Here is a 15,216-nt window from a genome sequence, read left to right as displayed (position 1 = left end):
GTTATAAATAGAAATTTCTTATATTTCCATTACGTTTCCATTATGATTTATGATAAGCTCAGCTCAGTCAAAGCAAGTTTCGAGTTTCGTTGAACAATTAAGTCACAGTTTAGAGGTACTTTGTGTTTATATAGATTGGAGAAAGCAGGAGCTCAATACTACTCCATAAGTACGCCATATTTCTATTTGAACTCTTTGTTCATACGCTTAGACCTTGTGGCAATTCAATTCAAGTATTCAAGGTATTTATACATCGCGTTAACAGACACGTGTACAGTAGCCTATTCGTGCGATACACGTGGTTTGCCACTCTAACAGCTGTCTTCTTTTACAATAAAAAAATATTTTCTCCTAAAACAAATTACGTAAAGCGGCATTTTTATGGCAAAGTAGATGGAAAAAAACCTTACACACCCTAAAAATGTTAACAAATATGTTTTTTTTTTTATATACCTAAATAATTTTTTTTTATCTTGGTGCAAAAAACTGCTCCCGAGCCTCGATATTAATTAAACCAACTGCAGTGACATATTTGTTCGAAATCTGCGCCAAATATTTAAAGAAATTTTTCGATTTTTCGTACGACATATTGTTAAGAGTTTGAATGTTTTCAAGTGGATGAGTACTTTTAATAGTAATTTCATTTCATTGACCTTGAAGTTGATAAGCTTGTAAAAAAGGCACTTGATTATATAAACAGACGAAAATTGGTAAAAAAAAAAAAAAAAAAAAAAAAAAAGGTAAAAAGGGTGAAAGTGTAGAAGAAGAGGGTACACAAGTGTATGAATGATTATTGACATGCAAGTATAGTAAGAAAAGACGTGATTGGTGAGAGAAATAAACGTGAGTAGCGACTGGCGAAATGTATAACATGTACCACAACTAACACCACGTCACGGCAGATTCATTCTAACCTCGGACGGCGCACCAAAAGCAACAAGAGGAAAGCGTTTTCGGGGGGATACATACATCCGAAGATCGTGACAATGGTGAGTTACAGTGTAAATCGTGTCTCAGAAAATCTAGCGGTGCCATTTTTCATTTTTGTCGGTACTTATAAAGGTACACATGATACCTTATTTACGTTGCTGTTTGCTTGACGTTTCGCAAAAACTTGCGAAACAGGTGTGGGTCGTACTTATACCTGTGTGTTTTGCATGCAAGAGGGGAGTGACGATTGTATTTTTTGATCAGCTGTAGGTACAATTACATTGGTAAGTTTTTCTTTTTATTGTGTCTATACTCTTGTCTACCAACGTGGTCAAAGTTTTTGTTTGTAAAAACGAGAATTATTGTATTTTACGAGTGTCGGCCGAGAGGGTGTGGATATATTAGTCTAAATAAAGCTCCCAAAGACGCTTTCACGTGGGCGAAAGACTGCCTCGTCGAACGAAAACAACACTTTTTTTTTTTTTTTTTTTTCAAGATGCTACATTATTATTATTATTACTATTAAAATGTGTGCACCTAGCTGAACTTGTGATGACAGTATACCTATTGACAATGCCGACTCCCAACTACCAGCTTGCGTCCGATGCTCTAGGGGTTGCATAGCGACAGGCGCTTCCTTTCTACGTATCGATATACTTGATGTACTTTATTTTCTTATTGCTCTTGGATTTTGTTTATTTTTTGGGGGAGAATTTCACGAGTTATGACTTATTGACCTTTTGATTGTTTACGATTCGGTACAGTTTTGCGAGTCGTAAAAAATGTACTTGATGTGTTTTGTTTGGCGGTGTACGTGCTTTGATATAATAATTCGAGATTTTCATGTCTCTCCATTGGTTTGGTTGTCTTAATCAACAATTTTGTAAACAAATTGAAACGGTGATCGTTCAGCTTTCAAAAGCTCTCGTTTGCTCCATTGTATATATAGGTATACGGCGCAAGTAAGTAGTCACATACTGGTATGGTCAGACGGCAGTTTATTTGCGTGAAAAAAATGGCACATATCGGAAATCAGTTATACTTTGGTCACGTGATTTTGCAAATAAAATTAGATAACGAAAAAAATATAAATACTTTGCGGAGCTTTCGAAATAAAATTAATTATAGGTGTTGTGTACAAAAACGTGTCTATTTTTACTCGCCCGTCATTTCCTTTTTCGAAAACGATTGTGTAAGCAACGTTGATTTCATAATGATTATTTCATAAATTTTCACACCTTTATCAATAAAATCTCTTTTCCCCAGAAATTTAATTGGCAGAAAAATTTTGTTTCACCACAATTAAATTTTTGTTTAACGAAAATAGCCCAATTTTGTTAGAAAATTGTTTAAAGAAGTGCTTTTTTGATAGTGATTTGATGAAAAAAATGAGCAAACTAAAATGTAGCATTATATTTGGGGGAAAAAAAAACAATAATTCCCTCCTCTCAGCATGCAACCCCCATACAAAAATCAAAGTCGACCCAATGCCATGTAGGTATATAGGTTACTCGCACTAGCTCTCGAAAAGGGATCAACGTACCGTCAGAGAGAGAGAGAGAGAGAGAGAGAGATATTTCCGACACACTTGCGATCGTTGCATCTCTTGAAAAAGAAAAACAAACGGACGCACGTACACGCGCATAAGCCACGTCGTATCGCTTTCTCTCGAGATCAGCGACGAGTGCACGAGAGTCGCGTGCGTACGCAGATCAGAGGGAGCAGCGCCGAAAGCTCATTCCGGAAGAGCAAGAGAGAGAGAGAGAGAGAGAGTCAGCCGAGAGGGCGCCGGGAAAATTTGGCGATCGGTTGCAGTAGCTGCGTTGACCACCTACCGATCGACTGTCTTTTCGCTCCGTTGCTCTTTCGCTATATATATATATTTTTTTTTTTATTTGCGCGCGCGCGATCGCGTTGTGTACACAACCTTGGCTTGCCGGCCCGGTGCACTCGTCTGATTTTTTTGTTGTTGTTGTTCGATCTACTGTATACGCGCGCTTAATTCATCAGCTGGACATCGGAGGGACCGGCGGAAATTGCCCGATCGTCTGTGATCGCTTGTCAACTAACTGTTGCGCCCTGCAAGTACGTGATCTACTTCGAGTGGGATTTTTTTTTTTTTTTTTTTTTTTTTTTTTCAATTAGTTTTTACGTAACTCTGTGTGCTTACCTACTTGCATTTTCATGCGCTTTGAGCTTTCAATCGACGGCTCTTTGCGTCGACGCGGTCGTTCACTTACGTAAATGCGAGGGTGGCACCTATCTGTACTTTTTTCTTTTTTGTTTCTTATTGTTTTGACCGCAATTGATGTGGTGGCTCAACGGCGTTGTTTTTCTTTCTTCTTGGAATATCTTGTTTTTTTCGTTCCGGGGATTTCTGCCACCACTCGGGAGCTTTGTTTTTTTTTTTGTTTATGCCCAAGCTCGAAGATGCACGCAAGTGTTCGCCGATCGTTTTGTTTTTTGTTTTATTTTTGAAAAAGTCTAATAAAAAAATCAAATGGAAGGAGTATGACTTTACTGGACAATGCAATTTTTTTTTAATTTAATTGAAAAAAAAAGCAACAAAAAACAAAGAAGAAAAATGATGATCCTATCAAAATACATATAAATAGACAGTAGCAGCACGTAGTTTGTTTTTAACGCGATTAAACAAAAACTCAAAATCGACCACAATAACAACAAAGCAGGGATATACTTGTTGCCAAACTGACGTTTAAAATCCTTGGATTCTTCAAGCTTGTATACATACGTGATCACGAGACGTGTAGGTACAACGAAACGATTACTAATGCAAGAAACGAGTGTTCTCGTAAAATATATTAAAACAAATTGTCCGCACAGCTTGTAGTATAACGAGCCTAAATGAGAATTTCGTGCCTAGCGCGTCGTGTTTTCTCGCTCCTCTCGTCTCGGGTCTTTTCAAAACATAATCCGCAAATCAGTCATTAACTCTTGCTGCTCGTTATTCATTTGGGGCCCCGTGAATCACGCACCCTCGACTCTTTTTTTTTTCTTTCTTTTTTATTGTTTTCAAATGCACGCACGCAATGCAACATATATTATTATTATTATTATTATTATTGTTATTATTATTATTATTATTATTATGGGTGCATGGAGCGAAATGAGCGCGAAACATTACCAGAGCGTATAATAACAATCATTATATATTACCCCGACACTACGTCACATCCCTACATCCACTCCTCCAGTCCTCGTGTTCGTGCAGTGAGGTATTCGTACCACGAAAATATACCGCATCGCTATTCTACACGTCTCTACTCTGACTTATCTATGTGAGCGACTGTGCTGTTGCCGCGGATATACATATATATACGCACGCGTTTCCAAAATTAAAAGCGATCGCTGGCCTCAGAATTTGCATTTCTGTCCGTCTCTCCTTGCGCGTCTGTTGCCTTTGCCACTACTTACGCCTAGACAACCGTTTCTCGTCTCAGTGAAGAGGATTTTTTTTTTTCATAGCTTGAGAAAGAAAAAATAAAATTCCTCTCTCTCTCTCGCTCTCTCGCCTTTAAATGGAGTCGACTCTTCGAGATTTCGCGTTTCCACGGTTTTTCCCACTCCCCGTTACGTAAGAGTTTCCGAGATTGCTGCTCCGAAGTAGAAAAAAAAGTAAGTCGGCCAACCACCTTTTTTCCTTTTTTTCTTTTCAAATTGAAAAATGCAGAAAGCTTTTTTTCACCCTCAAAATATTTTCCACGTCAGGAGTACAGGCATTCGGTTTGTATATTACCTCATTTATCGCAAACTGTTTTCATCAGTGCTGAATATTTACGCGAACGAGGAAGCACGAGCGTAAATGGTTTTATTTAATTTTCGACACGCAGTTCTTACTTGCTTTCGTGAGCGTTAATTTTTTTTTTTTTTTTTTTTTTTTTCTTGCTCGTAGTTAAGTAGTCGGTTTATGCGGCACAATTATACCGATCCGTGCAAAATGTGGCGTTTGCTCGCGATTGATGATGGATATTTTTGTTTCTGGTAACAGTACGAAATGATGAGTTCCGTGCGATTCCTCCTCAGCCAAATATTTAATCATTGACAATTAGGATAGTAAAAATGACCGGTTTAACGGTACAGCGCGAGGGATCAAAAATTTTAAGTTCACATTTGTTTTTAAGTTGAAAATCGGCAATCCAATTGAAAGTTTATGGTACACGTAAACCAGTCACATGATTTAATCAACTAATATTTTAGTTGAAAGATGAGCTTTCGTTATCGACGTTTGACGAAATATCATGATTTTTTTTGTTTTTTTTTTTCAGGCGGAAAACATGGACGACGACGAGGGAACGAGCGTCGAGGTGTTCGTCTACGATCTCTCAAGGGGCATGGCTGCAGTTATGTCACACATGCTCATAGGTATGCACATTTTTTCAAGCCTCTACAATTTTACAAATGTTTTCAATAGTTATCGAGCTGGCGTGGTAATTTTGTTCAATAAAAAAAAAAGAAAATCATCTGGTCAAATATTGTTATTTGCAAAAAATAAACAACAGTAAATACAAAAAGCAACAACGACAACTTGAGTTATTCACGACAGTTGGGAGGCATGAGTCGAAAGCGTCAATCGAAACGTCCGCAAAATGTTTCAGTCCTTGTCGATCCGGTCAGTCATCGCCCGTCACCGATCTCTGGTACCCTTTCCTCTTTTTGTTTCCATCCCAGCGCGTCATCGCCTTTACGTATACACTCCTCGGGGAGCCACTTTTTCAAAGAGCCCTCGATCCTCCTCTCCGATTATACACGTAGCCGCGATCCCTCCCGGCTTATACATTGCGCGGGTCTTCCCCTCGGAACCGCGTGCCAACAGCTCGAAAAGCGGGTACACGCGAGCGCGTTAATTTTAGAGGCCCCGAGCTTTGTCGACTCTTACGGGCTTTAAATTAGAGTCCGCTGCACTATATGCGCGGAGATAAGAGAGCATCAGGTATACATTGACGGCGACCCACACCCATGCTCGCTGAATCCCCACCCCTGTGTTTCCTCATGTTTTACCACCTAATCGTCCAAAGTCAATTGCAAACATGGAGTTGGCTGTGGCGGCGAAAAATCGCTTTTTTCCTCTCTCCCTCCCAAAGTTATACTTTATCACGTACACTTGGCATAGATGCGGTCGCGGAAGCTCGTGAGAGTGACGATGACGATAGGGCAAAAATAGCCAAAGTGGCCGATGCGCGAAAAAAAAGTGGCCTTCCGAAGTGATCGGTATGAAGCGCGGGGGGTTTGGCTATTCGTTTGACACTTCTTTGTGTTGTTGCTGTGTCGACTCGTGCTCTCTTTTATAAATATGATTTAAATCGAAAAACCGAGATAATGTACCTTCCATTTGAGACGTGATTGTCTTTCCGGGTGCCCGATATACTGCACTACACTGAGATCGTTTATAAGCGTTTCTGTTGTATATACGTGTGTTTCGTGTTTTTGTTTCGCGACAGAATCCACGTAATTCCCAACGTACGCGCGTTGCAAGTGAGATACCGAGCAAGTTATTCACCCCGAGAGCGCGCGATTCTCTACACTTGGGTTTCTATGGTTTCCTGTTGCGAAAATAGCCACCCCGAGGCCCGAAATCGCGAGGTAGGTTGCGTTCTCTCGAGTACCTAAACCGCGGAGATGCAAAGTCGATAACACAAACCATTTTTATTACGTGCGCGATTTTTCATCGATTCGAACGTACTTACCTATTTTCGCTCGTCCGTGGAGGCGGTGGATAGATTATATGTATTTCAGGATCTTTGGATAAGGGGGAGGCGAAGTATTTTAATTTTTGCTCAACCACTTTGCCATTTAGTTATTTTTCTAGCTAATAAATCAGAGGCAAAAATATTTTTGGGTTATTGGGTTGTATGGATCTTCATTGTGGCTAATTGGAATTTTTCGTAGCTAAGGAAATTAACATTTTTAACGATTTGTGTCTTTTGAGAGGTACCCACTTGCTGTCGCTTATTCCATACGCTTAGAAAAATACTGTTAATAATAAAAAAGGCAAATGCAACTTGATTTTCTTTTTTTCATTTATTTTAAGCTTGCAACGTATAGAAAAACTGAAAAAAAAATTCTTAACATAAAATACTTGTGTTTTTTATCCCCACCGCGATTTACTTCAAAATAAGCCTCGAAACATTACCTCTTCAATATACGAATATCAAATACAATTGATATTCAACCGGAAATAAGTGTTATTCCCCCCCCCCCCAACAATTTCAAGACAGCGCTTTTTTCATTAGTCGTTTGTCGTTGACATATACGTTTAAAACGCCGGAAAATCGTTCGCATTTATTCCCCTTATTCCACCCGCAACCAAACGGATCCTCTCAACAAAATATCGTCATTGCGTTGCTACACGCCCATTTTCCTCAAAAGAACGAGCAGCTCAGCGAAGCCTATCATTCATCCCGCGAGGGTATATAGCACACCTTTCCAATTAACTCGAGCTTTATAACTGTCCACCGGTGCGGTTGCGCCATTGGGAGCACAAAAATAATGACACGCGCATCATAAATTTGGCCCTTTCGCGCTCAATCACCTACAGAAGAAATTAAAAATGATCCTTTACCGAGGAGTCACCTAAAACCATAGTTGCCTTTTAAAATACGATTGTCACACAAAAAAATACGAGTGCCGGCCACACGCGTGCGCAATGACCGTAATTATTTATGGTACCGTGGAAATGGCACTCGAATGTACAACCACAAAATATACGAGTACTTTTAAGAGACGCTTTACACTCGTACGTGTTTCTTGGAAATCAAATATAAAATTCAGCATTATTTTACGCATTATTACGACCAGTAGTTCGCAAGACAGACGTATAATCCCGTGTCCCAAGCACCAGATTTGCGAAACTCGGGCGACTTCGAGCCCCACGTCACCCGTGCAAGATGGTCCGCGATCGCTTGTTTCGCATCGGCTTTTCCACGATGTTGCAAGTAGGCCAAGATAAACACACACGACAGGTAGACATCAGGCCCACGGACAGGTGAGCCGCGCCATTAAGCAGAGACGCGAGCTTTCGTCGGGCGCTCCATCTCTCGCTCGGGTTAACGCACCGATCGCCACTGACCGTGAATTCGCGGCGCTCGGCGCAGATTACCTGTCTGCTGGCCGAGGGGATTTTTCTCAATATAAATCCCTCTCGATCGTCAAGTTACGTTTTTCGCCGATGGCCCATTAAAATCAAGGCGTGAAGGTGAAGTTACTTTTCTAAAATAAATCTCGCAGGGCACGGGTTGCAATACGCGGAACACGAGGTTTCGTGAGTGACAGTTCGTTGTACATAATATATGGTATATACCACACGTTCAACTATACGTCATGTATACACTTGTTGGTTTTTCAGGTCGACAATTGGAGGGAATATGGCACACGGCGATCGTCGCCTACGGGCGGGAGTATTTCTTCGGCCCCCAGGGAATACAGAGCGTCAGACCGGTAAGTTTGTATACGCGCTTACAATGGCCCAATTTAAAGGAGCCGGTACAAGTGAAAAACGCACCAATGGCTATGTAAAAATCCTTTTTTTTTTTTTTTTAATTTCTTGTTGTTACGTGTTCGTGGTTGACCCCTCGAAATCGACGCGTTTTTAGATCAAAACTCGCGAAAGCCCGTCAATATAAAAACGCGATGCTCCCCTGTTGTACGCTACACGAACAGCACGTTAATTTATAGTCTAACGCCAGAACGATAATCCCCACCTGAATTCCACGCGAGCTCTAAACTATACCGATCTTCGTGAAAAGTCCACGCGGAAATGGAGGAAAACGATCGAGCCCCCACACCGAGCGCTTTCCCCCGGACGCCGGTGCACGTCGCGAAGTTCTTCCCCAGGGGCCGATTGTTTATCCGTCCCACTCCCCCCTTTGACGTATACGTACCACAGAAGCGTGTATATGCAGGCGAGATATCGGGCACAGTTAAATTTGGCGCGACCACCCGCCGAAAATAACCCCCGACTCCCGGACTACTCCCGCATTCCAGCTATATAGCTTTCTACGGACGACAGCGGCGCACAGCTGCCGGCTCTTCTTCCGCAAAGAGAACCGCTCGGGCCGAAAGAGCGGAGGCTCATCTTCTTCTTACTTTTATCTCTTTCTCTTCGGCAACGGAAGGTGATGCGCGTGTGAGATTAATTCCATTTACACAAGTAACCCGGTGCACACGACGAAGACGAGTCTTTGACTACGTCATATATATAACGAGTAGGGCGCGCGCGCGCGAAATATAGAGAGAGAGAGCTCTCCTTCCGCGTGAGCTTGCGCGAGCTTGGGTATTGCCCATAAAGCAATCGCGCGCTGCGGCACCGCAAGTTTTTGGCTCCTTTGGCGTTTTTGTTTTGCACCGACTTCGAGAAAGAGAGGGAGAGGAGGAGAGAGAGAGATACGCCTCCCGGTGAGTTTTCCTTCATGGCAACCCGGGTGTGTTGGCTAATTTTTTTTTTTTTTTTTTTTTTTCTCCCCTCCGGCTGGTTGTGTCGTTCCGTGGGACTTACCGATTTTCGAGAGTGCACCGTTTCGTTACGATTTTGTTTGTGGTAGACCGCGCAAAGTTTCGGGGATACCTATTTTTTTTTTTTTTTCTTTCTTTTGGATCTCGCTCTGTTACTTTTTTCTACGAGTGCCACAAGTGTTGAATTTTACTGTACACAGATGCGAGTGGAATACATCGAGCGTTACATAATTAATTTTTCTCTCGTACACCCTTCGATGGACAGTGGAGTATGGATAAACGATCCAAGCGATTTTTCTTCCAAAAATCTGTGCGTACTATTTCCGTCGCTGCCCTAAAGCCGAACGCGAGCGCCCGACATTATGTGTCCAGTGGCCCCCCCGCCGACGCTCGTATTTTTAGACACGATATACCCGAGTCCAGATATTTGTTTAGCCGCGTAAACATAATTAAAATACGCGTAAAAATAAAAGCGTCGTCCCCGGCATTGCCACCGACTCCAAAACTATGCTTTAATAGACAGTCTTGCAATTGTTTGGAAAACCCCATCGGATAATCAGGTATACAAGGCATTGGCTCGAACTACACATAAATATTACAGACGAGACAGGAACGCGTAAAACGAGTGCAATTGCGTCGCATTGCGGAAGATTTTCGGCCAACGTGGATCCACGAATATTTTGTAACGCATTGGGGGGAAAAAAAGAGTCGAGTTGGCGAGTAGAGAGCGTCGCAAGGCGGGGGGACGTGCGTTTTATTTTCGGAGCCGGCGCGATTCGCGAACCCGGAAATACACCTTGTACTCTGCTTCGTCGCTACAACGACGTGGTTTGCCTGCCTTTCTTTCTCCCCCTATATACACATTTTGTAAAAGCTCTTGCAAGCAACCCTTTTTTTTTCTCCTACGATTTTTTGTTGTTCGCAGGGGGGCACCGAACTACAGGAGCCACTGAGGATCGAGAAGATCGGCCAGACGTACCTGCCCTACTCCGTGTTCTGGGAGTACATCAACGGACTGGGCACCACCAAATTCGCGTAAGCATCACACCGATTCTCGTGCTCCGCCAACGTGTTATTATTAACGCGACGAATCATCGCCGCGCGCTTTTTGCCTTTAACCATATACCGATCCCCGTGATCTACCGCAAAGGTAGATAGACGCGGGGAGCGCGTTATTCTAATCGTCTTCCGAGAACCGAAGCGCATTTGCTATTTTTAAACACACCCTCTCTCTCTCTTGGTTGGCATAAATTAACGCTCGCGCGCGCGAGAGAGAGAGAATCCGATAGACCGAGTTTGGATTTTCGAGGTGGTGCGCTTATTTCGAAATGCGTGAAAATGACAATGTTTTTTTTTTCTTTTTTTAATTATTTTTCGCTCTCCAGGCCCGGCACGTACAATCTGCTCCGGCACAACTGCAACAACTTCACCGACGAGGTCAGTAGTTTCCTCGTGGGCACCGGCATACCCAAGTACATATTGGACCTGCCCGAGGAGATCATACAGACGTGAGTATACATCTTCGTAGAGAGAGAAGGAGGAGGGGAAAAAAAGAAGAGAGGAGGAACAAACGAGCGGGCGCTTCTTTTTCTAGGCCCGTCGGGCAAGCCCTCCTTCCATTAATAGAAAACTTGAGCAAGGGTGCCACCGCCGGCTTCAACTCCGGCCAGAGATTCGTCGAGGCGAGAATAAGCAGGGAAGAGTCGCCGGACTATCAGTCGCTCAACACCGCCATCGAGCAGGCGAGGTATTGTATATTTTTCCTTCTTTTTTTTTTTTTTTTTTTTTTCTTTTTTTTTTTTTCTCTCTCTCTCTCTCCCATTGTAAATCGTGACTTTTCATTTTGTCCCTTGCAGGCTCAACTCGATCATCTTGGACGAGAAGCGCAGCGTGTTGAACGCGAAGATCGCCAAGAGGAAGCAGAGGAAGGTCAAAAAGGAGAAGAAAAAGAAAGACAGGCAGAGCAGGGAGAACGGGAGCGAGAGCAACTCGGGGCTGAGCAACTGCACGGACATGGCCGAGAACGGCGAAAGTGAGTGATGTTTGCGCGAACGATTGTTGAAACAAAAACCATTGCGATACTAACCCGATGTGGGTGACAGCCGTAGCTACGGAGAAGCCGGTCAAGTCGAAAAAATCGTCGGGCCATCAGCAGCAGGCCGACGGCTTCAACGGGGAGGCGGCGTCGGGCTCGGAGCCCCGGAGGGTGGCCTCGCCCGACGAGATAGCCCGGGAGATCGACGAGACGGACGAGGAGGAGAGGCGCAGGGCCGAGGAGGCACGCAAGAGGCGCGAGCCGCCGATCGTTTTCAAAGACCTGCCCGACGCGGCCGAGGAGCTCCAGCTGCTCAGGGACTTGCTCGGCGGCAAACTGACCGAGGACGAGGAGAAGAGCATCGACGAGCTCTACGAGTACCTGCTCAAGGACGAGGGCTCCTGGGCACTGGGCGACAACTTTCTCACTTTTGTTGGTTGGTCCCTCTCTACCGATGTTTTTTTTGAGGGGGAAAGGGATTTCCGAGTACAGCGTTTTAAGGGACGTTTTTTTTTTTTAACGCAGGAAGGATCTTTCGGGATGGGGATCTCGATGCGAAAGCTCGGATCTGCTTGGCCAACATATTGTGCATCGCTGCGCTGAAAGACGACGTTATCCTGCTGCTGCACCAGGACAGGAGGGAGCACTCTATCATGAACTTTGCGTACGACATCGACCGGCATCCCATCGAGGAGCAGCTACCGCTGGCTCAGTTTGTGAGTTGTGGTGTTGGAATTAAAGCGTGGGTGAATGGTGTATAAGCGATAACGTTGCTTCGACAGATCGCCAACCTGTTTGAGAATCTCTCGAGCTCGGAGTGGCTGATGTACATATCCGAGTGGCAGCACCAGAACCAGAGCATCAGCAATATCCGGGTGACGACGAAGGTGGCCGTGCACGCGCTGCTCTCGGACTCGGAGGAGCTGCAAGCTCGGGGCGCTGCCATCATCCACAACCTGTGTACCAAGGAGGTAAAGACTGTGGTCTGTATCCTGACTTGTGGTCTGGTTTTCTTTTTATCATCATCTCGCTACTAAGACACATTTAATACACAGCGCTATACATTGTCGTTTCGCTTCAATGATTCTGCTGGGAGTACGCGGCTTTCGATTCATCTCGCTTTCGCAAACCAGCAGTAGCTCACAAACGTACAATACGTAACGAAAATTCGTGAAATGCTTTTAAACAATGCCTAATTGTAATAACGCAAGTACATATAACTGTCCTTTCAACAAAAGTGTAAATATATCGGTTGTACCTCGCAATTCAGCAAAACAATATAGAAATGCTGCCTTTCGTGACTGACGAGCTTGCCTCTAACAGATGTGTCACGTATACTGTATATACTTTTCATCCATCTCCGTTTCACGATCTATCTGCTTCTGTATTACATATGACGTTATTTGTTCGATGTTGTTGATTATTATGAGTTTTCTTGGCACAATATACATACGAATGTCATTGTTGCTGTCGTTCACCCTCTTTTCGCTGAACCAAGAAAACTCGCGGTTTTACTAATAATTCGTTTCTCGTTAACAATAACTATCAAAAAGGAGTTCGGTGAATGTTTGACCATAAGTTAAAAAAAAAAAAAAAGAAGAAAAAAAAAGAAAAGAAAAAAAATGCAAGAGCAGATACTTCCTTAGGCGATTGGTGTCCGGTTTATTTTTTGCAGAAAATGAGCAAAAACAAAAGTCTCCGGCAGATTTTACCAAAAGGCAGCATTTCCAAGGTACACACGATTTCTCTCTCAGCAATTTCATACACCTCTACTCGTATCTTGCACACACTCATGCACCGATTTACCGTCAGCTTATTGGCATTGAAAAAAAAAAAAAAAAAAAAAGCAACACATACATCAAATTTACCTTACTCGTGTGAGCTAATGTGCCATTCTTCTCACGTTGGGCGTAGGTATTCGACGACGTGGCCGTGGAACTGACGATGGCCCTGCTCCAGTTCTTCAATGGCAATCCCGAGGAGAAGCACCTGTACGCTTGCATGAAGTCGCTCGAGCGTCTCACCGAGATCAGCCGCCAGGAGGTGCCGCAGCTCATACACATGATCGGGCCCGAGCCGTCGAAATTCAAAGGCAAGTCCGACCGGATCGACGGTCTCATCGACGACATCGGCAAGAGGCTCAACGTGCACTAGGAGCCAGAGGGACATACACACCCTTGGTCCCGAGTCTCCCTCATCTGTAATACGTAGACGATAGTTATACGTTAGGCTGTACATCTTATCTCTTCGTTATGCCAAAGACCGGCTCTCTTTGGTTTTTTTTCTGTCTCTATGACATTTTTTTTTTTTTTTTTCCATCACTCATGAGGTGTGCTCGTGCGAGCTGTGAAACTGCGTTTCATTTTCCAACACCCCCTCCCCCCAACACATTTAATTTCGATAAAAGTAAGCACAATTTTCTTTTTCGCCACAGCTCAAGTTTTTATACGTATATAAAAAAAAAAAAAACTCGCACGATGCTGTTTTTATATCATGATTGTATTTCTCATTGCGTTGGCGTACTATTTTTATCGTTTCACGAATCTAGATGATATACTATAATTTACTGGCTCACAAACAGGTGTAATAACATAGGGTATAGTTATATTATTATTAATTGTTACGTGTAATTGTTGATAATTTATTGTATAATTTTATCATTGACCATTGAAACATTAAAATTTTATACTAATTTCCATCCGATTTTTCTCCTCACAATTATAATTTCGAGATTCACGTGGGACAAACAGTGCTTGGCTGGTCTCAGTAAATCTGACGTGTACCAGTTGAAACGTGTACGTTACAAGAACAGAAGATAATAGAATTTTTGAGCGTGTCGACTTTGAGAGACGCTCGCGAGTGAAAACGAGTAAAGTCTAGGGAAATAAAGAAAATAAAAAAATTAAAAAAAAACATGTAATCCCTTCACACTCTGGCATTGAAACTTTATCTAACAGTAGAAGTTTGCATTTTCCAAGGCGTCAACGATAGTAAATCATAGTTTAATTAATCATATCGCATATCAGCCGTAGCCGTGCTAACTATACCTTATCGATAATTTGCAGACATGATCAAGATACACGTGCATTACTATAAATATATGTGTTGTCAAATAAAAGTCGAGACTTGAACGAAATTTTTCACGAAAGCACACGCGTATTGCTTCTTTTTGCCAATGATTTTTTGGAATACGATGGAAAAGGATACCACGGGAGTAATAGATGGTATATTGGTCGAGAAAAAATTATTTGCAAATGGACTTTTTTTTTGTTTATTTTATATGTTGTCATGTAGCTGTTACAAATATATAATTTATGTAACTTGAAGAAGACAGTTGATAAAAAAAAAAAAGGGAAATGTAATAGTCATTCAGCAGTTTTTACTCGTTCGATTGGTGCGGCAAATAATATTTCGCGATTATAATAAAAGCAAAGTGTAAAATAACAATAGCTGTACGTAAAATATGTTTGCATTGTGTAAAAATGTATTATATATACCACTTAAGGGGAATAAATTGTTCGAGAGGCGAGAGCTTTTGTGACGCACTTGAATCGTTACTACATACATATTAAAAATATACATGATTATTATTTAAATAAAGAGAGAACTTTTTAAATAACTCGTTTACTTCAATTTCAAAATCCTGTGGTTATTGTGTGTCCTTCTTTAAAGCAGTTCCATGCAATCACCTAAGTACCGAATATTCGAGTTTAATAAATATCACTGGCTATTGATGGAGACTAATGATGGAGAAAAAATTAACGCAGGGCAAGACTACTAGA

At 42.4% G+C, this 15,216-nt stretch overlaps 1 protein-coding gene across 3 annotated transcripts; it reads left to right on the top strand.

Moving 5' to 3' along the window:
* The first annotated feature begins 914 nt into the window (after positions 1–914).
* LOC106637159 (uncharacterized) lies at positions 915–15,053 on the top strand. Of its 3 annotated transcripts, none has more exons than XM_089595828.1 (12): positions 915–989; positions 5,217–5,313; positions 8,294–8,385; positions 10,325–10,434; positions 10,785–10,907; positions 10,994–11,146; positions 11,256–11,431; positions 11,502–11,870; positions 11,960–12,150; positions 12,217–12,405; positions 13,110–13,166; positions 13,349–15,053. In XM_089595828.1, exons 1-12 carry the CDS (start codon positions 987–989, stop codon positions 13,586–13,588), a joined length of 1,800 nt encoding a protein of 599 aa, XP_089451954.1. In that variant the 5' UTR covers positions 915–986; the 3' UTR covers positions 13,589–15,053. The 3 variants fall into 3 exon arrangements, with proteins under 3 accessions (XP_089451954.1, XP_089451955.1, XP_089451956.1); XM_089595830.1 differs by lacking the exon at positions 915–989 and adding an exon at positions 2,761–3,015; XM_089595829.1 differs by lacking the exon at positions 13,110–13,166 and having other exon boundaries at positions 916–989; positions 12,217–12,417.
* The last annotated feature ends 163 nt before the right edge of the window (positions 15,054–15,216 follow it).

Source organism: Copidosoma floridanum, unplaced genomic scaffold, assembly GCF_036245765.1.
Source record: "Copidosoma floridanum isolate Cflo_tuat_1 unplaced genomic scaffold, Cflo_Japanese_pri ptg000029l, whole genome shotgun sequence".
NCBI lineage: Eukaryota > Metazoa > Arthropoda > Insecta > Hymenoptera > Encyrtidae > Copidosoma > Copidosoma floridanum.
Note: the sequence above shows the minus strand (reverse complement) of the source record. Positions and strands in the feature narration are given on the sequence as shown.

Bases quoted from the DNA above. Each gene is read 5' to 3' on its own strand.
- LOC106637159 (XM_089595828.1), top strand. The intron at 10,908-10,993 runs GTGAGTATACAT...TTCTTTTTCTAG, and splicing joins CCCGAGGAGATCATACAGAC to GCCCGTCGGGCAAGCCCTCC. The intron at 11,871-11,959 runs GTTGGTCCCTCT...TTTTTAACGCAG, and splicing joins CAACTTTCTCACTTTTGTTG to GAAGGATCTTTCGGGATGGG.